The sequence below is a fragment of the Anastrepha obliqua genome, chromosome 5, assembly GCF_027943255.1.
Source record: "Anastrepha obliqua isolate idAnaObli1 chromosome 5, idAnaObli1_1.0, whole genome shotgun sequence".
Classification (NCBI taxonomy): domain Eukaryota; kingdom Metazoa; phylum Arthropoda; class Insecta; order Diptera; family Tephritidae; genus Anastrepha; species Anastrepha obliqua.
The window spans coordinates 61986699-62010751 of NC_072896.1; the positions used below are offsets into that span (position 1 = coordinate 61986699).

The window sequence follows — 24053 nt, forward strand, 5'->3', positions numbered from 1 at the left end:
GATAATATGCTCTTTCACACTATCCCCCACAAACTCCCCTTGCTTCAACAAAACTATATTAAAAAAATACAACACCTCAAAGGCTAACTGGAATAAGTATCAAGAATTTTGGTTACGAAGTGCCTACGGGCACTTGACGTCAAAAATATCAATAACGATTCAAAAATTCTTACGCGAAGCAGTATAGCTTCGAGGAAAGTCTCTTGGTGGACACCCGCTCTCAACGCTCTGCGAACCGAAAAAGTTTCTGCGTGGAGAACATGCAAAAAGTCACTCTGTACTTCCACTCTTATAACATTATAAAAAACGTAATGCCAGGTTCAACAAAGAAAAACGACTTGCTAAACGTAAGAGTTTTGAAGAATTCACAATAAACTTCAACGGAAGCATTTGGAAAAGTATAAAAACGCATATTCACCGAAAATCCTTAAGTCAAGAACTTTCAATAGTCCGGTTCTTACGACCCAACGGACATCTCCATCGAATTCGGTAGGTACATTTTCGAGGCATCGCTCACATCGAACTTTCCTTCACAATTAATTTACCAATTTAAAAATACTTCGTATGCTCGCCCTGCCGACTGCATAGACAGTTTGGTCGTTCACCTTGAAAATGCTATTACATTCAATGAACTAGAATCAGTCCTTAAAACTGTGAAAGGCACCACACCAGGACTTGATGACATAAATTACCAAATGCTACGCTTCACTCCTGTGATGTTCAAAGAACGTTTGATTAAATTTTACAACGCTGTCTTAAGTTCTATAATTATTCCACACAGATTTAAAACACCCTTTGTTGTTCTACTAGCAAAACCTAATACAGATCCTGGTTCAATTGCTCACTATAGGTCGATTTCCCTAATTTCGTGTGTAAGTAAGACTATGGAAAAGATAATATCGGCAAGGCTAATGTGGTTTTTGAAAAACAAAAAAATTCTCCATTTCAACCTTCTTTCAAGCCCGGTATAAGCACTGGCACTCTTCCTCGATCACCACATCTCGAAAAATATATCCCTCGAGAAACGACACTCCTACTCTTTCCATCGATTTGACTAAAGCTTTCGACAAAATTGGTCATCACGTTGTACTAAAAAAAGTTCCAAGAATGGAAGCTTGGCCTAAAAATATTTAACTTCATTAAGTTCTTCTTCAGCAAGAGAAAATTCGTGTGTTAAATTAACAATGTTTCCATTAGACTTTTAACATGGCAGTAAGGCGAAGCTGTAGAGCGTTCGGGTCGGCACCAATAACAAATCGTTAAGTCGAAGGTGGCTTTCTACCAATTGAAAACCACATACAATACCTACGCACTTGCATCGTTTACAAACTATTTTGCACCAGCGAATATATTCTATGTGCATCAAGGAATTCAGCTACTGTCACACAAGTTAGCAGTAAAGAAATAAAAGAACTTGCGTCACACCCAATGAAGATCCCCCCACCAAATTTCCACCATGAACACTTAAAAGAAACGTGTTTGTGAATGAATTAGCTATCCTGCGTAAAGAAATAACTAATAACTCTACTTACCAGACACATTTTTATAGCGTAACAAATCCATTGCGAGAGAGTGGCTGGAATTTCATATACACGGATGGCTCGAAACAAGATAATGGAAGTCTTTTTTGATGTAACAAACAGTAATGGCGACACTGCAGCCTGCGGACTCCTCCAGAACTATGCAATTATATTTGATCGGAGCTGTAGGGAATATTATCAGCTTTGACTGTGAAAGGCACTGTAAAGGCATCAATAAAAAACGGTGATATGCACTGACAGTCTAACTGTCTTTAAAGCTGCAAAAAGATTTCGCATCGCTAACGATCCTGTATACCGTTTACATCAATTACTAATTAGTCTGTCACCAAAAGTAAAACGTACATTACAGACAGCGAATATGCCGACAAAGCAGCGAAACGTGCTTTAAATTGTATATTACCTACCACATGCCATCCCGACAAAATAATATTCTCCAAAGCACTGGGTTCACAGAAAGAAATTAATTGGTTCAGTTATAAACACCAATACAACAAAGTGAATATTCATTCGAACGGGATCAACTTACCATCACACATCAACCTGGATGAATAAATGTTTTATACGTCTAAGTTTAGGCCATTACCTTCTAACACACGAATACCTCTTGAAGAATATTCAACCACCATGTACTTTCTACAACACATCTGATCTAAGTGTACGCCATATTTTGCTAAGTTGTACCACTATCTCCCTACGCACACAATATTTTTCAAATAAAAGCCCCATGCAACAAAAACGAACGTAAGAGTCATTTTCAACTTTCTAAAACATGTGAACATTGCGCATCTAATTTAATATATTTATCATAATATACTTTTACTCGTATAGGTGTAGAAAGTAAATAAGTATTAGTATTATATATAGCATACAATAAGTAATAATTATTAGTACGAGTACACGCCAACCAGCACTCTTGCAGCAGCAGAACGGCTCGTCACTCCCATTCAAGCGCCTGACAATACAGAAACGATTCTAACAAAAGAGAGCGCGTCAATCGACGCTATTGAAATGTCTCCTCGGCTCGAGCTAAAAAAAACAAGAGGAGGATGGAGGAAGATGCGATCTCCCAATGTAAGTTGGTGATAAGGTCTATGCAGCAGGCGTTCAGACGTCAAAAGAACACTAGCAACGAAGTCAAAGCAGGAGTATCCAAAATGGCTGAGCTGCCAGATGTCACGCTGAACTGCAGATGTTCGTGGAAGGCAGCAGAAGACGGAAGGTCGCTCTCGAACCCCCGTAAGAACACTGCCATTCAACAAATAACAGATACTCCCACCTCTGCGACGATGAACCCGAAACGAATGGCAACCAGTCAGGCTGCCCCTGAGAGCTGCAAGAAAGCCAGGGCAAATGGATCCACAGGGAACAAAAAAGGCCCCCCTGAGAAAACAGATGAAGGCTGGCAGACAGTTAAGAGGGGAAACCAAAAGAAGCCGAAGGATAAGCTAGCCGAGCCAAGCAAAAGAAGCAACCCGCGAACACAACACGCAAAGCCAGAAGCTGTTGTGATAAAGCCCACAGAAGGCCATAGCTATGCAGATGTGCTGAAGGACTTGCGCGCGAAGATTATGACTGATGAGTCAGTCAAAGTAAGACCCGTCAGGAAAACAAAGGCTGCGGCCATACTTTTGGAGTTTGGTAGGGGAGAGAAAGTCACGCCAGAGTTCGTGCATCAGATGAAAAGCACTGTAGGGCGCCCATACTACGAACACACGGGGAAAACATATACTAGACATGGCTGCTGGATTGGGACTGGCAAACACAGGAAATGCCACTACTTTTAGGAGACCAGGTTGTGAACACACCACGCCGTGACTGCTAATGACTGATAGCCTCGTTAGGCAATCAACGGGTGGGAAGTTCTGGAAGAATACACTGGAAGTGACCAGCAGTATATAGCATTCCTGATCAGTGCGAAAACTGACCCTAACCCAACACCTAAAACAAAGGGCACTCGCAAATGGAACATGGCGAAAGTGAACACTGAAGCGTTTCTAGCTCACTTTGATGCAAACGAAACAGAGAAGCAGAGGCGGAAGCTACTGATTTCAGACAATCCCGAAAAGCGCTGAAGCAAGCAATCATCGCCAGTAAGAAGGCAAAATGGGAGGAACTTCGAAGGGATCTAAATAGCAACTTTTGGGGCCTGGGCTATAAAATTGTAACGGGGAAGCTAAACGCCAACTCTACAGTCGTACTGACTGACAGACTATTCCCACGCGCCCTATGCTTTGTGGGGATCGAGACCCCCAAGGTGACGAGATGCTTCCACCCCTAACCGAGGAAGAGCTTAAAATCGCGGGAGAACGCCTCAAAAGAAACAAAGCTCCGGGCCCAGATGGTATCCCAGCTCAAGCTCTCAAACTTGTGGCTGAAAGCCGATCAGATGTGATGCTCGATGTTTCCAATGCATGCATTGCTCAAGACATCTTCCGTAAGCTGTGGAAAATAGAGAAACTGATGCTGATGCAGTAAGGGTAAGGTTGACCCTGCGCAACCGTCTGCTTGGCGTCCGCTTTGCATGCTGGACAGCGCCGGTGAATTGCTTGAGAAACTCATACAGCGCAGACTTGCAGAGTCTGTTGAGAGAGCAGGAGGATTATCAGCAAAGGAATATGGTTTCTGACGCGTACTTGCATACTTGCTAAAGATTCTCCAGGCTACCTGAGTGAGCGCGAAGTGCTGTACGATGGCCAGATGGCCAGAAAACAAAAGCGATAACGTCCGGAGCAGCTCAAGGATCTATTCTCGGCCCCGATCAATGAAATCTGAGCTACGATGAGATATTGAGCATAGAAATGCCAGAAGATACATATCTAGTAGAATACGCGGACGATATAGCGGCGGTCATACCAGCTCCGGACACTGAGGACGCTAGAAGGAAGTGGTTCAGTTTCCATGATAAGGACGTAAATATGGCTTGAGGACCACGACCTGAAACTTGCCAAACATAAAGCCATAGTCATCCTTATGACACGAGGTCACAACCACTCGAGGTCAGCATGCAAATAAGTGACACGTGCTTAGTGACCCAAAAAGTAGTGAAATACCTAGGTATTCAACTTGACGGCAGCCTTACCTTCTGGGCCCAGATAAGGCATGGGCCAACACAGAGCAAAAGAAGTCTAATTATGGCGGTCACAAGCTCAATTCCCCTGTACGGCAGCGAAGTATGGGGAATTGTGCTAAACTGCAAAGCGAAGGGCAAAGCACTGGAGACTGTGCAACGAACAGCTGCACCTAGAGTTGCCTCAGCCTATCGCATTCTCTCAGGCGCAGCAATTTTCGTAATCAGCGGGCAGATACCCGTCGACCTCATGGTCCGGGAACGAATAGTCATCACTAGCTTTTCAGAACGGAGAGGCCAAACCATGCTGCAGTGGCAAATCCGATGGGACATTGAACCGAGTCCCAAAACCACTTCTCATAAGACAAGATCGACGAAATTGCCTCCTACAATTTCTCCCGCGAGGTGGACCTGAGGGCTGAAGATTCTAGTGGCGGAATCGATGGTGATGGCGACTCACGACTAGGGTTCATCATAAGCATCGGGCCATTCTTCGACAGGACGGAGGAGGAGAGGCTTCTGGCCTCAGAGAGTGAGGACACCGACCAGAACAAAAAGATGCGAACTGATAGTGCATAGCGGGCTAGGTAAACCAAGATCTTGTATGCTCATCAGGAAGGAACTAAGTGCATTTATTTTGCCTAATTTCAGCAATGAAGACATTGTGACTGTGAGCCTGGAGGGCCCTGCCGGAAAATTGTGGCTGATGTCGGCCTATATGGCGCATGTGGACGACGTGGAGCTACCTCCGATGATGCTGAGGGCAGCCCTGGCTGAAGCGAGGCACAGGAAATCCAGCGTTATTGTAGGGATGGATGCATACTCCCACCATACCTGTTGGGGAAGCTCCAACATAAATGCAAGAGGGGAGTAACTTTTTCATTTTTTTTAAACGAAGACGTCTTTAGTTGCAACAAGGGTTAGGACGCCACTTTTATCACTGCAACCAGGGAAGATGTTCTTGGTCTCACTCTGGCCTCCTCCTCATTGTTACATCGAATTTCCTATTAGAACGTGCTTAGTACTCATTCCTTTTCGTACCACAAGTATATTCAATTCTCTCTCACTGAAGTCCGTCCAAAAAATCCTCCTACAGGAATCTGAGGAGAACGGACTGGGATACATACAGCAGAAATCTGCTAAACCTTCCCACCGAAGCACCAAGGCAAAATCTAGATCTCTCGGAGGGAGCGATCGACGATCTTAGAAGGTTCCTAAATAAAGAAACCCTGTTTTGGAGGACAGATGAGCTTTCTTAGGGGGGAATCGCTAAAGCTACTTCTCAGCGCTCATTTTCCGACGAATCCCGTATCTAGTAGTACCAGCCTGGGAAGTACACCAATTTGTCTTCGAAACCGGGGCTGGCTGTTGGATAAGCGTCGCTTGGCTTTTTGTTGCTGTTGTTTCAAACCCGAGCATAAATATCGGAAATGGTACATAATGGTCGAAAAATGGAGCTTTTACTTTAGGATCACCAGTGTAAATATTCACACGATTTTATTGTATTTCACAGAGGCTAGTCTTTACTACATCTGCCTTAACTTCAATCCTTTCCATCGTCTGCAGTTGTAATATGAGTCTACTTTGCTTCCAACTTGGAAATACGCGTACGCAGTTTATCCAGCTGAGGTCTGTGATATTTATCCAGCTGAGGTCTGTGATATAAAGATAACATTACCTATGACTGCGGTTACATTTGCGACGTTTTCAATTCCATATTAAAATTCTCTCCCTAGAGGATGGTTCCATATGTAGAAATCCACGCAAATGGGCAAAATTACTGATCGCCATTCATTTGTTAGTGGCCAGGACAATTCTTCTGCATATGGTTCAAGCAGCTTACAACTCCCGGGATTATTTCAAGTATCCTCTGGGTAGCTTCCGAACACCCGTTCGGGAGTGAGCTAACGTGAGAAGGCGAAGTATTCCAGAATAGCTGGTTGTGCGTTGGGTTTGGGAGCCGCCACTTCAAAATCCCCCACAATGAAAACACATACAAAGCCTCTGGCGAGAACTTCAAGGATATTCAGAGCATGCACCTGGAATGTCAGGTCCTTTAATGGGGAAGGTGCCTCTGGCCGGCTGGTTGATGTCCTCGTGAGAGTAAAGGCTGATATCACTGCCATCCAAGAGATGTGATGGACAGGACAAGGCAAGAAAAACATAGGACCTGCTGACGTCTACTACAGCTGCCATATAATGGTGTCGTATTTGTTGTGAGACAGAGACTTTGTCGCCAAGTATTGTCGTTCACTCCAGTGGACAAGCGCCTCGCAATAATCAACATCAACATCTGTTTAACATCTCGCTTATTTACGCCCACGCCCCGACGGAAGAGAAGAACGATGCGACCAAAGATTCCTTCTATGAGCGCTTGGAACGTTCCTATGAGCGCTGCCCCCGTCACGACACAAAAATCGTGCTTGGCGACTTCAACGTCACGGTGGGCAAGGAGGGAATTTTTGGTCCCACAGTCGGAAAATTCCGCCTGCACAATGAAATATCAAACAAACAGAGGCTGATGGGCTTCAGCGGGGCCCGAAACGTGGTAGTCTCAGCACCAGATTCCAGTATAAGAAGATACACGTTCTACGTGGCTGTTTCCTAATCGAAAAACGTGAAACCAGATCGATCATGTCGTGATAGATGGAAGACACGCTTTCAGTGTATTAGACGTACGTACGATCCGAGGACCCAACATCGACTCGGATCATTACCTTGTTGCAGTCAAAGGCGTGTGCGCACTCTGTGCAGCAAAAAACGTACATCTACCTACACAAAGAATGTTCAACATCGAAAAGCTGCAACACAACAGACAGCCAGAAGATTCGCCACTCGACTCTCCCTCCTGCTCTCAGAGAGTGCTGCCCAACAAACCGGCATTCTCGAGCAATGGAGCAACATTTCTCGTTCCCTACGTATCGCCACCGAAGAAGAAATCGTATTCCGGCGAGCCCGAAAAAACAGTTGGTACGACGAGGAATGTCTTACTGCCGCAGAAAGAAAAGTTGCTGCCTATAGAGCCACGCTGCGATCGGGCGCAACGCGAGCCATGTGGGATCGCTACAGAGAGCTAAGAAAGGAACAGAGACGTATGACGCGATGTACAGAAGAAACGGGAGGCCGAAAAACGTGAGTGCGAGGAGCTTGAGATGCTGGCCAATAGGAACAACGCCCGAAAATTTTACCAGAAAGTTCGGCGGCTTACAGAAGGTTTTAAGACCGGGGCGTTGTCCTGTAAGAACAAAGACGGCGATCTGGTGACTGACGTACAGAGCAATCTTAAATTATGGAGGGAACACTTCTCGAACCTGTTAAACGGTGACAGCTGCGCATGTCATAAAGAATGTGAAGATCCCGATACCCCAATCGTTGACGACGGAATTGTCGTTCCGTTACCCGACCATGACGAGGTGAGAATAGCAATATCACGGCTAAAGAACAACAAAGCCGCGGGCGCCAACGGACTGCCGGCTGAGCTATTCAAACATGGCGGCGAGGAGCTGGTAAGGTGCATGCATCAGCTCCTATGCAAAATATGGTCGGATGAAAGCATGCCTGCCGATTGGAATTTAAGTGTGCTCTGCCCAATCCATAAGAAGGGCGATCCTGCAATTTGTGCCAATTACCGCGGGATTAATCTTCTAAATATCGCCTATAAGGTTCTAGCGAGCGTATTGTGTGAAAGGCTGAATCCCACCGTCAACCAACTGATTGGACCTTATCAGTGTGGCTTCAGACCGGGAAAGTCTACCATCGACCAAATATCCACAATACGCCAAGTCTTGGAAAAGACCCATGAAAGGAGAATCGACACACACCATCTTTTCGTCGACTTCAAAACTGCATTCGACAGTACGGAAAGGAGTTACCTGTATGCCGCTAGTCTGAATTTGGTATCCCCGCAAAACTAATACGGCTATGTAAGATGACGTTGCTCAACACCAGCAGCGCCGTCAGAATTGGGAAGGACCTCTCCGAGCCGTTTGATATCAAACGAGGTTTCATCCGATGAAGCGGGTGACTCGCTGTCGTGTGACTTCTTTAACCTGATGTTGGAGAGCATCGTACGAGCCGCAGAACTTAATCGCTCAGGCACAATATTTTAAAAGAGCGTACAATTGTTGGCGTATGCCGATGATATTGTCATCATCGCCCTTAACAACCGCGCTCTTAGTTCTGCCTTCTCCAAACTGGATAAAGAGGCTAAGCGAATGGGTTTGGTGGTGAAACGAAGTACCTCCTGTCTTCAAACAAACAGTCGGCGCACTCGCGTATCGGCACCCACGTCACTGTTGACAGCTATAATTTTGAGGTTGTAAAAGACTTCGTGTATTTAGGAACCAGCATTAACACCGATAACAATGTCAGCCTAGAATCTCTCTTGCCAACAAGTGCTACTTTGGACTAAGTAGGCAATTGAGCAGTAAAGTCCTCTCTCGACGAACAAAACTAACACTCTACAAGACTCTCATCATGCCCGTCCTAACGTATGGCGCAGAAGCTTGGACGATGACAACATCCGATGAAGCGACGCTTGGAGTGTTCGAGAGAAAGATTCTGCGTAAGATTTTTGGACCTTTGCACGTTGGCAACGGCGAATATCGTAGACGATGGAACGATGAGCTGTATGAGCTTTACGACGACATAGACATAGCGCAGCGAATAAAGGTCCAGCGGCTTCGTTAGCTGGGTCATGTCGTCCGAATGGATACAAACGCTCCGGCTCTGAAAGTATTCGATGCGGCACCAGCTGGTGGTAGCAAATAAAGAGGAAGGCCTCCTCTGCGTTGGAAAGATCAGGTGGAGAAGGACTTGGATTCACTTGGTGTGTCCAATTGGCGCCGGTTAGCACGAGAAAGAAACGACTGGCGCGCTTTGTTAATCTCGGCCAAAACCGAGTAAGCAGTTATAGCACCAATTAAGAAGAAGAAAGAGTTTTAGGCTTTTTAAAAATTTTAGCACAATTTTAGGTGTGTTGTTCCAAAGATTGCATGGAGATACTACGATACCACCAAAGTGATGAAGTCTCTCTCTGCCCAACGCAGGACATTCACAAAGCACATGTTCTGAGCTTTCTATGTCCATTTCGCAAAAGCGGCAAAAATTGGTCTCAGATAGACCAATATTATTTAGATGATACCTAAGGCTGCAGTCACCTGTAAGATATCCTGTTAAAAGACGCAGTTCTACTCTCTTGAGTGAGAGTAGCTTGTCAGATATTCCTTTGTTGGGACTTAGAAACAGTTTGGCTTGACGCTGACCGGCACAGTTTAGCCAGTGTGCAGCAAATTTCCTTTCTTCCCATTTCCTAAGGAATTCATTAATGTGGTTTTTTGTGAGTGCACAGAAAGGCTCAGGACCAGTAAGTTGCATACTTGCTCCTTGTTTTGCAAGGTCATCAGCCATTTCATTTCCCTCATGTCCTTCATGTCCCGGAATCCAGCCTAGTGTTACTCTGTTGAGGTTTCCTAACGTGTTGAGAAAGTTTAAGCAATCATTTACCAATTTAGAGGTGATAGTTGTTGATAGAAGGGCTTTTAGAGCCGCTTGGCTATCTGAAAGTATGTAGATGTGAGTACCTCTCATTTTCCTTCTAAGGCATTCTCTCACACATATTTCAATGGAATCGATTTTTTGAATTTAGGCCCATTGATTCCTGCCCCTGTTCTACCATTTTCCAATTTGGACCCATCAGTAAACCATAGCTGAGAGCCAGGTTTGAAAGTGATAGAATTAGTTCTCCAGCCTGTGCGTGCATTAATTATAACTTGGAAGTTCCTGAAGAGTATTGGTTTGGGTGATATTATATCATCCCTATGAAGAATGGGACTATGTAGGAAGTCTTCTAAGATCTTTAAATGTCCTTTCATATCCCCACTTTTAAGTTCAGATACTTCTTTTAATCTTAAGGCACTTGAGCGAGCTTCCCTTTCAAGCAAGATTGGAAGCGGTGGTATGTTTGACCGGATACTGGAAAAGATCATGCCAGCCGCAGAACTTAATAGCTTGGGCACAATTTTTTATAACAATTGTTGTGTATGCCGATGGTATTGACATCATCGGCCTGCAGAACCACGCTGTTAGTTCTGCCATTTCCCAACTGGATAAAGAAGCAAAGCAAATGTGTCCGGTGGTGAATGAGAACAAAATGAAGTACCTCCTGTCATGAAATAAGCAGTCGGCGCACTCGCGTATTAGAACCCACGCTACTGTGGACAGTTATGATTTCGAGGCTGTAAAAGGTTTATTTAGGATGCCAGAAATCCGGCGTAGAATATCTCTTGCCAGCAAGAGCTACTTTGGACTAAGTAGGCAACTGAGTAATAAAGCCCTCGCTCGAAGAATAAAACGAACACTCTATAAGCATCTTATCATTCCGGTCCGAATGAATGGGGCAGAAGCGTGGACGATGACAATACCCGAAGAGGCGTCGGTTGTAGTAGTAAGAGAAAGATTCTGCGGAAGATTTTTAGACCTTTTCACGATGACGACGGCGAATATCGCAGACGATGGAACGATGAGTTGTATGAGCTTTACGATGACAGACAGACATAGTGCAGCGAATAAAAATCCAGCGGCTTCGTTGGCTGGGTCACATCGTTTGAATGGATACAAACGCTCTGGCTCTGAAAGTATTCGATGCAGTACCAGTTGGTGGTAGCGGGGGAAGAGCAAGGTCTTGTCTGCGTTGGAAATATCAGGTGGAGAAGAGACTTGGCTTTACTTGGCGCCGGTGAGCACAAGAAAGAAACGACTGGAGTGCTTTGTTAAACTCATCCAAAATCGCATAAGCGCTTATCGCGCCAATGAAGAAGAAGTTGTATTGCCTTTATTTGCTATGTAGTTTAATTTTTCTTTAAAATGTTTATAGTTCGCCGGTTTTGTTGTTTTTAGCATTTTTAATTGTTTTATAACTGATTTTATTTTATTTAACTTTTTTTAAAATGTGTTCTAAAATATTATAATCGCTGGTAGGGAAGCACTGATAGCACAGACTTAATAAAAGTAATGGTTTTTACTTAAGAACTAGGCTTCTCAATCTCTACATATATAAAACCGGCCACTGCGTCAGAAAATCCATAAAATTTATTCTGTGATGTTATCTAGGTGATATAGCCCAATACCGATTTGGATTAAAGAAAAAAAGTAGATCATAAAAATTTATGATATCTGAGGAATCCGTTAACCGATCAAAACACGTGATATATTCCAAGTTACACAAACATTGTTGTTTTGGCAAATATGTCGTACACTCATATTGCGAAAATTAGAAAAGAACACGTTATTCCAAAAAAATTGTTTACTCGTTTCTTAAATATACCATATCGAAAAAAATTCAGTTTCATATACATACGAGGTGTGTTCAAAAAGTATCGCGAATTTTGTGTTTTTTCAAATATTATTTATTTATTCATTAATATCTATTTTGTCGCCTTCAAAGTAATCCCCATGCGACATTAAGCACTTGTGCCAACGTTTCTTTCAATCTTTGAAGCACCTCAAAAAATCATTTTTTTTTATCTTGTTCAGCTCCTCCGATAAAGATAAAGACGGCATCGAACTTTATCTCGTCATGGTAGCGTAGCTTCGTTCTTTCATTTCCATTTTCTTCACTTCATCAATTTTTTCGTCTATTGTTGAAATGCTCGGGCGTCCGGCACCCTTTTCGTCATTCACATCTTCTCGGCCTTCTGAGAACATTTTGTACCACCGATAAACATCGCTTTGGCCCAAAGTAGCTTCTCCGTATGACACAGTCAACATTCAAAATGCATCCACGCACTTCATTTCGTTTTTCACATAAAATTTAATACAGGTTCTTTGCTCCATCTTTTTGAACAGGTAAAAATCGAAGACGAGCCGAAACATGTGCAAGCAAAGCAACTGTCAACAATTAACTGAACATTCAAAATGGCCGAGCTCGAATGAGAGAGAGACATGAGTACCAACATATCGCCACAAAAAAATCGAAATTCGAGTATACGTAACATGCGAAAATTCAAAATTCGCGATACTTTTTGAACACACCTCGTGTATTATATGTGGGGAAACTCTAATTTTCGGAGTATTTTACCCGAATCAGTTAGAAGAACTGTGATGCTATCGATATCATTCATATTTTAGGAAGTTATACTTTTATTTATTTAATAATTCAAAAATGCAGTACTTTTACAGACTATGAAAAACAGATTAATGCTAAACAATTCAACCTAAAATAAATTCAAATTATAATTTACAAAGTTAAGCAATTCATTTAGTAACATTTTTAAGCAGTGCTTTTGGACGATAAATTTAGGCCGATATGATTTGAAAGCATATTCAATTACCTCAAAGCTCTAGAAATCGGAGCGTTGGTAGCATAATAAATTCTAACCATCATTAACCAGAAGATATCATGATTTCGTAAGCTGAGGAATATTGAATTTTATTTTCTGGAATAGCGATGGGGAGTCAATCGCCCCACTTATCAAATTGAAAACAAAAGTGAGGAGTCATTCTAATACTAGGCCTACTAATATGAAAATCATAACATGGCTTATTGCGGCTTCGTGAGAGGTACATAACAGATGGATCATTTCACTTAGATTGGACAAGAGAAACACCAGGGAATGAGAGACATAAAAACACTTGCTTATATTTAAATCGCCCCTCGGCGGGCAATGGCAATCCTCCGAGTGTATTTCTGCCATGAAAAAGCTCCTTATAAAAATACCTGTCGTTCGGAGTCGGCTTGAAACTGTAGGTCCCTCCATTTGAGGAACAACATCAAGAAGCAAACCACTAATAGGAGAAGGAGATCGGCCAAAAATCCAAAAAGGGTGTACGCGCCAATTATATCTATCATATGGTAAATGTGTAATACTCTGGTTTGGCCGATGCATTTCTGTGTTTTTGCACAAATTTTATATTTAATTATTATTGCGTCTATTTTTGATTACATTTTAGGGAAATAATATTATCGTAAAAGTTCTAGTTTGTTTTCGCGTGTATTGCGATGTGCACGATTGTGCTTTTTTAAACGTTGTTCTCTTGATCGGCTTCGTCGTTTAGACATTTTAACATTTTGCGCGTAAAACTTCTTTTAAAATTGCTGAAGTGCAAAAGATAAATAGAGGAATTTGTAGATTGATAAGATTTGAAATAATTTCTTTTCGGAGTAATCATTTTAGGATGGTTCCATATGTAGAAGTCCACGCAAGTGGGGAAAGTCACTGGGAGTGTCCAGGACGATTCTTCAACATGTGACCCGGTTGGATGATATCCTCCTAAAAACAAAGGCTGACGTCACTGCCACTCAAGATGCGTTGGACGGGGCAGGGCAAGAAAGGATCTTCCGATGTCTACTACAGCTGCCAGAACGCAAATTTGGTGTTGGATTTGTTGTGGGAGAGAGACTTCGTCCTCAGGTACTTTCGTTCACTCCGGTGGACGAGCGTATCGCAATAATCCGCATCAAAACAAGATTTTTTAACATCTCCCTCATTTGTGCCCACGCCCCGATGGAAGGAATGGACGATGGGGCCAAAAATTCCTTCTATGAGCGCCGGGAACGTTCCTATGAGCGCTGCCCCCGCTTGGTGACTTCAACGCCAAGGTGGGCAAGGTGGTAACTTCTGGTCCTAAAGTCAAGAAATTCAGCTTTCACAACGTAACGGACGGAGGCTGATCGACTTTGACGAGGGCCGAAAGATGATAGTCTGCAGTACCAGGTTCAAGCATAAGAAGATACACTACGTGGTTGTCCCATGATCGAAAAACGTGAAACCAAATCGATCATGTTGTGATAGATGAAAGACACGCTTTTAGGGTTTTAGATGTACGTACGAACCAAACACCCAACATGGACTCGGATCATAACCTTGTTGCAGCCCAACTACACACACGCCTCTGTGCAGCAAAAAGGTACTTCTCAGTATGCAAAGAATGTTCAACATCGGAAAGCTGCAATAATAATAGACATGCAGAAGATTCGCCACTCGACTTTCACTCCTGCTCTCAAAGAGTACTGCCCACCAATCCGGCATGCACGAGCAATGGAATAACATTTCTCGTTCTTTACATATGTAGAAATCGAATGTCGGCGAGCTCGAAAAAACAGTTGGAAGATTTCTGCGGAAGATTGCCGGACTTTTGCACGACGGCGAATATCGCAGGCGATGGAACGATGAGCTGTATGAGCTTTACGACGACATAGGCATAGCGCAACGAATAAAGATCCAGCGGCTACGTTGGCTGGGGCTTGTCGCGCGAATGGATAAGGGAAGAGAAACGCCTTCTCTGCGTTGGAAAGATAAGGTGGAGAAGGATTTGGCTTCACTTGTTGTGCCGTTCAACTGGCGCCGGATAGCATGAGAAAGAAACGACTGGCACGTTTTGTTAAACTCAACCTACTAAGAAGAAGAAATCATTTCCGTAACGGCGTGTATACGCTAAGTTGGAAGAGTTTTATTGAATCTATATGAAGAAATTATAACAAAATTCGGAAATATTTGATTTTTAAAGGTCTTTATATATGCCTCAGTTATCTATAATAAATTATATGCGGAACTTTCATTGCTATGCCTAGTTCCTCTTAATTTTATTTGTTGAAAGTGTGTCAGTGACCCGTTAGACATTCCAGATTTATATTGGAGAGTATAATTATACTCTTCTAAAATTGATTTTCTCAGTTTAATTTTGTGATAAGTATTTTTGTTGCTGAGGAAATCAGTCAACGGTTGATGATTAGTAAATAGTTTTATTGGCCCGTAAAGATGGTTTATCAATGTTTTAAAAGCTTAAGCTCTTCTACCCTGTTTAAGTTCTTGACATGAGTACATACATGAGCCAATACTGCCCTTAGACCATAATCTGAGACGACAGTTCTCAATTGAAATTCTGCTTTTTATTAATCTGGGTATTTGAGTAGGACGTCACCGGCAATGAGTGATTATTTTATCATCACGTATTATTAAACATAAAGTTGTATAAGTTTTTTTCTTCACAGATTTGTGGGCACATGACTATCTTCTATTCTTAAAAGTGTGGTGAAGACCTTTGCGAGTTTCGCATATCCCCTAATGAATCATCTACAATATCTAGACAATCCCAGAAAGGATCGTAGATCTTTCATCATTCGTGGAATTATGTAATTTGCGAGGCATTTACTTTTAATGGATTTGTTTTAGACCTTTGTCTAAAATAACGGATCCTAGGATTTCGACATTTTTTTTAAAGAATTCACATTAGCCGAGTTGACATTTTGTATTAGTTTTATCTAATGTTCAGAAAACTTGCCCCAAACTTTGAATATGTTATTTAAAAGTTTCTAAACAATTTACGACGACTTTTTAAGCCGAACTGAAGCCGTTTGAGTTGTTTTGTTTTTTACCGAGGGTTTTCTATATCCCTTCTCTCCCTTAGTGTAATTTGACAAAAACCGCACTTACAGGTAGGGTCTATAATTGTGTACAATTTATTACAGGCTGCTCATCTAAATAATCTTGGAAAGGGATGTTACGCTTTTAATCTTATTTTCTTAGTCCTTACCCATGTGGTTTGATCGAATGTCAATGGAATTAGCGGATTGGGGTAATTGTTGTTTAATTTTAACCTTTTGGCCGTTCCTGTAATTATTTTTAGTGTGAATTGCTTATAGCTCTTTTAAACTATCCTTTCCTAAGATGTAGAATAAAAAAGTTTTGGTTGATTGGATTTACTGTGGGCAAAAAGTACGGTGAATTTGGTTGCAAAATGAAAAGTCTTTATTTATTCTTGTAAATCAATTTCAACCCCTTCGAAATAATCCCCTCTCGATGAAATACACTTATGCCAATGATTTTTCCAATCCCCGAAACATGCCAAATAGTCCATTTCCGGTATAGCCATCAGCACCTTCTTCGATTCAGCTTTTATCTCCTCAATCGACTCGAAACGCGTTCCCCGGAGTGGTCTCTTGAGTTTTGGGAATAGCCAGAAGTCACACGGAGCCAAATCAGGCGAATACGGTGGTTGCGGAACGATATGCGTGGAATTTTTGGCGAAATGGTCACGAAGAACGAGTGCAGTGTGAGACGGTGCATTATCGTGATGCAAAAACCAAGAGTTGTTGGCCCATAATTCTGGTCTTTTTAGACGAACTGCTTCACGTAAACGACGCATAACGCTCAAATAATATTCCTTATTAACAGTTTGGCCAGGTGGAAGGAATTCATAGTGCACCACACCACGAAAATCGAAAAAAACTGTCATCATGACCTTTATTTTTGAACGACTTGGACGTGCTCTTTTCGGTCTGGCCTCGCCTTAAGCACGATATTCGCTTGATTGGTCGGTTGTTTCAGGGTCGTAAGCATAAATTCAAGTCTCATCTCCCGTAATGATGCATTTGAGCTTGTCCTGATAGTCTGAAAGCATTGTTTCACACACATCAACGCGACGACTTTTTTCCAAGAAATTGAAAGATTTCGGTACCAAACGAGATTTTACTTTTCGTAGGCCCAAATGGTCTTTCAAAATGGTTTTCACAGATCCTTCTGATATTCCGATCATATCAGTAAGGTCTTTAACAGTCAACCGACGATTTTTGAGCACTAACTCCTTCACTTTATTGACGTGTTGGTCATCTGTTGACGTCGATGGTCGTCCGGAGCTCTCCAAGTCATCAACACGTTCTCGACCCTCTTTGAAGTCTTTGTACCACTTATAAACATTTTTCTGCGACATGGTCGAATCACCAAATGCCTTCTGCATACTAAATGTTTCCGCAGCCGAAATTTCATTCCGCAAACAAAATTTGATGGCACTTATCTGCTCAATCAAATCAGACATTGTAAAAATCGAAAAATGCACTCTTGGTCGTTTGGTAAACACAAGCGTAAATATGTTACTGATAATGACATTCACATGAAAGTTGGCCCAGATGTTATTAACAGTGCTGTCAACTCATGAAAAAAAATAACTAGAGCGAAATTTTAATCCCGCGAAGTTTGACAAATAAATTCACCTTACTTTTTGCCCACCAACCTAAACGAATTATTATGTGGAGGGTTATTTCCACTAGCTCGTTTTATTATACCACGATAGAATATTTGTCCCATATTAAAAAAAAATGTTGGTAGACTTTTTGATAAAGTATAAAACTGAATAATTTCTTTGTGTTAAGGTAGTTTGCCGGTATTCCAACGTGCATATATCTCGCTTATCCGAGTAGTGCATCATTTTTCAGCTGTGTGTATTAAGTTTGGCACACACTTCTTTAACTATTTTCGTTATTTCGTTTGCTAAATTTAAATCTATTGTCGAATGGAAAGTCGTAGATTCGACTGCCACTGGCAATACTTAAGCCAGTCATTTGCTTATTGGTTAAAGTTTTTCTAAAAAGTTTCTTCTTTTCCATTTTCACAATTTTTAAATTTTCAAATCAAAATCTTATTTATTATTATTTTCGCGATTCCTCTATTGCAATTCAATTTAAGTTAATATTTTTCACAATTATTTTCAATTTACGAGTATATATTATAAATGAGCTCCACGGTTGCATTCCCCTCAATTTAAAATAAATTCGGTTTACCTTTAAATATTTAAAACGTAAAAAAAAAAATGTCCTCACTGAAAATAATGTACATTTCATAGGCACTGGAGATCCGTCATATTAGCCTACTGATAACGAGAAATAACCACATTTAATTGATGTATGCATTGTAAAAAATATTCTCCAAGCTCATCTGACCATTAAGCCATGCGAGGAGCTATTGTCGGATCATTGGCCAATTTTAATGACAATTCTTGGAACTCTGAACGAACAAATTTTTACAGGTCTATATAATAATAAAATGGATTGGAGTTATTTTCGACAAAGTGTGGAAGCACAATTGGCAATAAGTATTTAATTAAAAATGGAAAACGAAATTGGTGCAACAATAGTTTTTTTCAACGATTCCATTTATAAAGGCCTCACCCTTTCGGCATCGACTATTAAAATTGCACAAAAGGAATCTGTTTCAATGCATAACAAACAAAAAATGCAGCAAAAAAGGAAACTCCAAAAGTAGTGGCAAACTACTTAACATCCTGAAGATAAGAAAAAACTTAACAAATAAAAAGCTGAAGTAAAAACATTACTAAACGACATCTAGATAAAACGCTTGAGGAATGCATACATAATTTGGGAGCCACGGAGCCACGGTTATTCTCTATGAAGAGCAACTAAAAACTTAGTCAAAGCAGGTCCACATAAACCTCCCATCAAAACACAAGCTTGGGCAATGTAAATTGAAATCTAAATTAGCCAAGCTCTTTTTCTGATCGATATCTTAGGTCTCGGATAATCTGAGAGGGCACCTAATAATATTTTGGTTTCGGTTTTAATGATAATAAATTATAATTTTAAGCCACTACTTTGACATTTCATTTAAAAACTTTTTAATACTTTTTAAATCTCATTTCTTATACCGAACTGCTGACTAGTTTAATTTTATTTTGAAGATATAAATATAATATATAGGATGGGCCATGTAAAATTTGCTTTTTGAATCGGCTATAAAAAAAAAAAACTAATCAAAATTTTTTCAAACTTTTTATTTTTATTTTGAAGATTGAACATTGTGATTTATGAATAAAAAATAATATCGTTCAAATGACTTCCATGACTGGCTTTAAAGTAGGCCATTTGATCAACACAATTTTTAAGCACATTTTCGATTGTTTGGGCTCCAATTTCATGAATGGCAACTTCGATTTCGTGTTTTAAAGCATCAATCGTGTCTGGATGGTTCGCAAAGCATTTGCGCTTAACGGCTCCTCACAAAAAATAGTCCAACGGGCTTAAATCACAGCTCCGAGGCGGTCAATTGATATCGGAATTTCGGCTGATTATTCGGTTTTCAAAAACGTTAGCCAAAAGTTTGAGCGTAACTTTGGCAGTGTGACAAGTTGCACCGTCCTGTTGAAACCAAATGTCGTCCATGTCATCCTCTTCAATTTTTGGAAACAACTCGTTGAGCATGTCAAACAGTGATTCGTTGTGGATGCATTTGCTTCTCTACAGTAAGGTGTGGATTTTCTGAGCCCCAAATCCGACAATTTGGCTTATTGACGTAGCTACCGATGTGAAAATGAGCTTCATCAGAAACGATGATTTTTCGGTAAAAATACTCATCTTCGGTCAAACGATTTTCTGCCCATTGAGCGAACCGAAAACTCATTGGATAGTCATTAGGCTTCAGTTCTTGCACCCATTGCACTTTGTAAGCCTTCATACCGAGGTCTTTATGCAAAATTCTCCTCAATTCTTGAGAATATTGACGAGTTGAGGTTGTTGGATGTTCACGCACATTTTCGGCTACAGCAGCAATGTTTTCGGATGTACGCACTGTAGGAGCAGGTTTACGTGTTGTTTTTTCCACTAACGATCCACTTTCACAAACACGATTAACAAATTGATCTACAAACTATCTTGTTGGCAAATCTTTTTTTTGAATTTTTTTTTTCAAATTTCTCACAGTTTGAGTAGAAGACTCACCACTTTGGAAATAGGTTTTCAATATTTGTTCAAGCGTATAGTGTCCCATTTCGTAAATGTCCAACCTTTAAGTAAATTATGAACACATTTGACATGTCATTTGTGTTACCATTTTCAAAAAAATAGGTGGTTCAAAAAGCAAACGCTATATGGCCCACCCTGTAGGTATAAGTATAAGTTAGGTATAAGGTAAAAGTATATTCACTCCAATCCGAAGTACTGAGGCACTGAAGCACGGAAGCTTTTCTAAAAGTTGATTTGGACTATATACATAGATAGATAGATATATAGAAAGATATACTCTTTGTTATGGAAATATATATAAATATCTTAAAAACTGGCCGTCTGCCGCGAAAACACAATTAAATTGACATTAAATACTAAATTTCTTCAAAATAAATTGCTCTTAATTATGTTTGTTTACAATTAACTGTATATATATATTTTAAAGCTCTATTTCATCCGGCTGAACCCATTCCATTCAATCTACTATTAACATCATATTGGTCTATGAAGAATTGCCTATATCTGACTTGTTTCAAAATAGGCCACCTTCCTAAGAAGTGTGCTATCATTTCTAATTCGTTTAAGTTATATTAATATATTACATAGAGAGCAGTTTACATTTTTGTGGCCTCCGAGGTAAATAAGATGGCATTTGGCTTTGAAAATCCAAGAGATTTTATAATTGTGAACCGTATCGTATGGAATAGCTTTTACCAATATTATGATCTAGGTCCTTGCGAGTATATGCGAGTACTTTTCAAAGCTCTTTGCCCCAGTCTTTGTTTGTTCATCGATCTCACAGTTGATATGTCATCTCACAGTCGTAAATCAGATTTAGATTTAATTTTCTTTCTGAGTGCTGACCTGCCTTTGCCCAAAAGATTTGCCTTTGTGTGATAATTTTTGAGAATCTGCGTGGCAATCTTTTAGCACCATAGTCAAATTTGAGCGACGTAACGTTGTATTGCTTTTATTACTGCCAAAAATATATTCGATTTTGTTGATAATTTTATTTTTTCTTTGGCCAGAAAAATTCGCATGTACGTTTATACTAATGTTTGCTACGTTGCTTCTATTTAAAACAAAACTTAACTTTGGAGTCAATTTTATACTTCGATGATCATATTCTATGGTATTTGCTCTCCTTTGAACATTTCTTTTTGCTAACCTTCCTCATTGACGGAAAACCATTATTGCTGACTTTAGTAAATTTACTTGTATATTCCATATGCTACAATAATTTTCAAAATTATAAAAAATTTTTTGCAATTCATCTACATCTTCAGATAACATAACTCTGTCATCCGCATACAGAGGAAGTCCATCATTCATATTCTCAATCCAGATACCACCTCGCGAGCTGTCATGAAAATCAAATGAAATGTCAAAATCTGCCTTGAGTCTACAAAAATGCATGAACTTTATCCTTTTCTTCAAATATAATGTGAATGATTGATGTCAAGTTGTAAATGTTATCTGTCGTAGAGTACTTAGTAATATAGTAAAGAATTCATATGTGATTCTATCTAAGCCTGGAGCTTTTTCCGATTTTGTTTTATGAAGCGTTTGGAAGATTTCTCTCGAAGAGATCGGTTTATCTAAACTATCATCCGATATTGGTAGCGATTCATAATATATTTTATGTGCATAAAATACTAAAAGAATAAATGCCTCTTCTGATATACCAGACCTTGTGTCTGAGGTTGAGCCTCGTATCTCCCTGGCTAGGTCCCACCACTTTTTGCTATCATTCAACTCATTTATTTTTCTTCATAATATTCCTTGTTGCTTATTTCACATTTTCCTTATATATTTTGTTTGCATTAAGATGTTTTATTATTATTTGGACTATATGAATATAGTTAAGAAACGAATACAGTAAGTCATAAATGGAACCTCATTGAATGAAAAAAAGACCGCAGAGAATAAAAAAGCGATTGTTTTCTGGTGTTATCGATCTTATATTTGATATACATATATCTTGATTGGAGAAAAAGTGTTAGTTATTGTATGTCGGTATTTGTCCCGTGTTCAATGCTTACCATCCTATACGGCAAGTTAGAATTATTAAAATAATGAAGTGTAAGCCAATGTGACCAAATGTATCCCATGAGTATTTGCGGATTATTCTAACAGAGGCTAATTGGCTCTTCGAGGCATTGTATCCTGAGATGAAAGTTGATTCGATGTTTGTATTAAAGGATTGGAGGAGCGCTACGTTTTGATAGTACCGTTGTTTTTGGTATTCGAGATGCCGAAGTGTTAGGTGTTGATAAAACTTTCTTTGGTTAAAGCACAACCAAAACATTGCACAAGAAATAAAAGTACAAAATACAGATTTTTAGATTTATTAAACCACTTTTATTAGAGCAAAATGCCAAGATTTCCCTCGATTGTAATGGCAAGCTCATTGTTTGCTGTGGCCTGATGTAATTGGAATTGTTAAACATATTCATCTGATCATGGAGAGGTATAAGGATTTTTATTTAAATATTCACACTTGTATACTTATAGTACTTCGCAATAAAGTTTAGTTATTTTTGCAGATTTTTATTAATAAGTGGAAAGTAATTTTTGGCATTCACAATTTAACAATTATCTAAATATTTTTAAGCTATCGTTTTAAATTTAACATATACAATATGTAATAATAATATTGTAACCAATCATTGTTATGCCCTTGTAACTTTTTATTATTATTCATCTCGCTGCTATTCTTCTTCTCCTTCTTCTTCTTATTATTATTATTTTTATTACTATTAACACTAGTATTGCTATTAATTGGACTTATTGATGTGGTACTCAAAGTTTTCGACACAACTCTTTATTAAGATTTAAAACTTTATAATTCATTATTAAAGTTTCTTAATTAAATAACGAACTATACTGAGACGCGGGCATATAATTATTATACTTTTGAATATCCACTTTGTATATATAATAAAACGGTTTATAAAATTATTGTTTGTTGTCGCGTACGCCCTTTCCTGCAGCGTTCTCACAAGCCTCTGAAACGACATAATAGAGAGTTTGTTAAATTACCATTGGATTAATGCAATTCTGTAAAGGCGAAGTTACTGGCGTGAGTGTTATGCCCGCCTGCTGCTATGCGCGCATCATACATTCTTAGCAAGATATGCGCGTACATGCAAGTGCGTTACTGTTATTTAACATCAGCAGCATTTGTACCACATGAGGAGAAAATGCCGGGCTATAAGGGATTATTTTAATACCATAATGTTAAATATTTCACAGAAAGTAATCTCTACGAACTTTCTATTTAGATACATATGTTATATACGTAAAAGCTGTTTTGAAATATCTTAGATTTGGGTTATTATTCCTTTGAATGAGCACATAGTTCGTGGTGAGAGTAAATGTTAAGTAAGGCCCCGTAACATATGTGACGCATAGAGTATTCTAATTTTGTTGAGCCGAATAGGTTGTGCGTGGATATCATTCGGTTGGTGTCGGGTTCGTTGCTCACTTCTCGTGTTTAATAATGTGTAAACTTCCGGGCACAATTTTACATAGCATTGTTCACATAACATATCAAATTGTGTACAGTGATAAGATACATCGATTTATGATATCCTCGAACTTTAGAACACTCACTATTTGCGCCACAAACTATATCCACCTTATGAACATTATATTATATGAATAAATACGGAAAAATTATATATTTTTGGGAAAACTGAAGCCTAGAATCTCACAATTACCTATTGAAAATCGAATTTTTAAACAAATATTGCCAAATATCACCGAATTACGAGCTCTCGGTGAAAAAAACTAATATATTATACACGACCGATTTAATCCATTGATATTCATCCCATGTGATATTCATTTAGTTTTCTTTCCTGATCTTAGATGAAGATGATAAAGATGTAGTTACATACATCCTTCAGAAGGTAAGAGAAAATTTCAACTC

The 24053-nt window shown here is 39.8% G+C and overlaps 1 protein-coding gene across 1 annotated transcript in view; it reads right to left on the minus strand.

Annotated features, from left to right (window-relative positions):
* Positions 1–24053, minus strand: part of LOC129248797 (protein Wnt-10b) — a 167697-nt gene that overhangs the window by 107792 nt on the left and 35852 nt on the right. The window contains exon 2 of the mRNA XM_054888413.1: positions 22162–22285. Within this exon, the coding sequence (XP_054744388.1) occupies positions 22162–22285 (124 nt within the window). The remainder of the gene's footprint in view (positions 1–22161; positions 22286–24053) is intronic.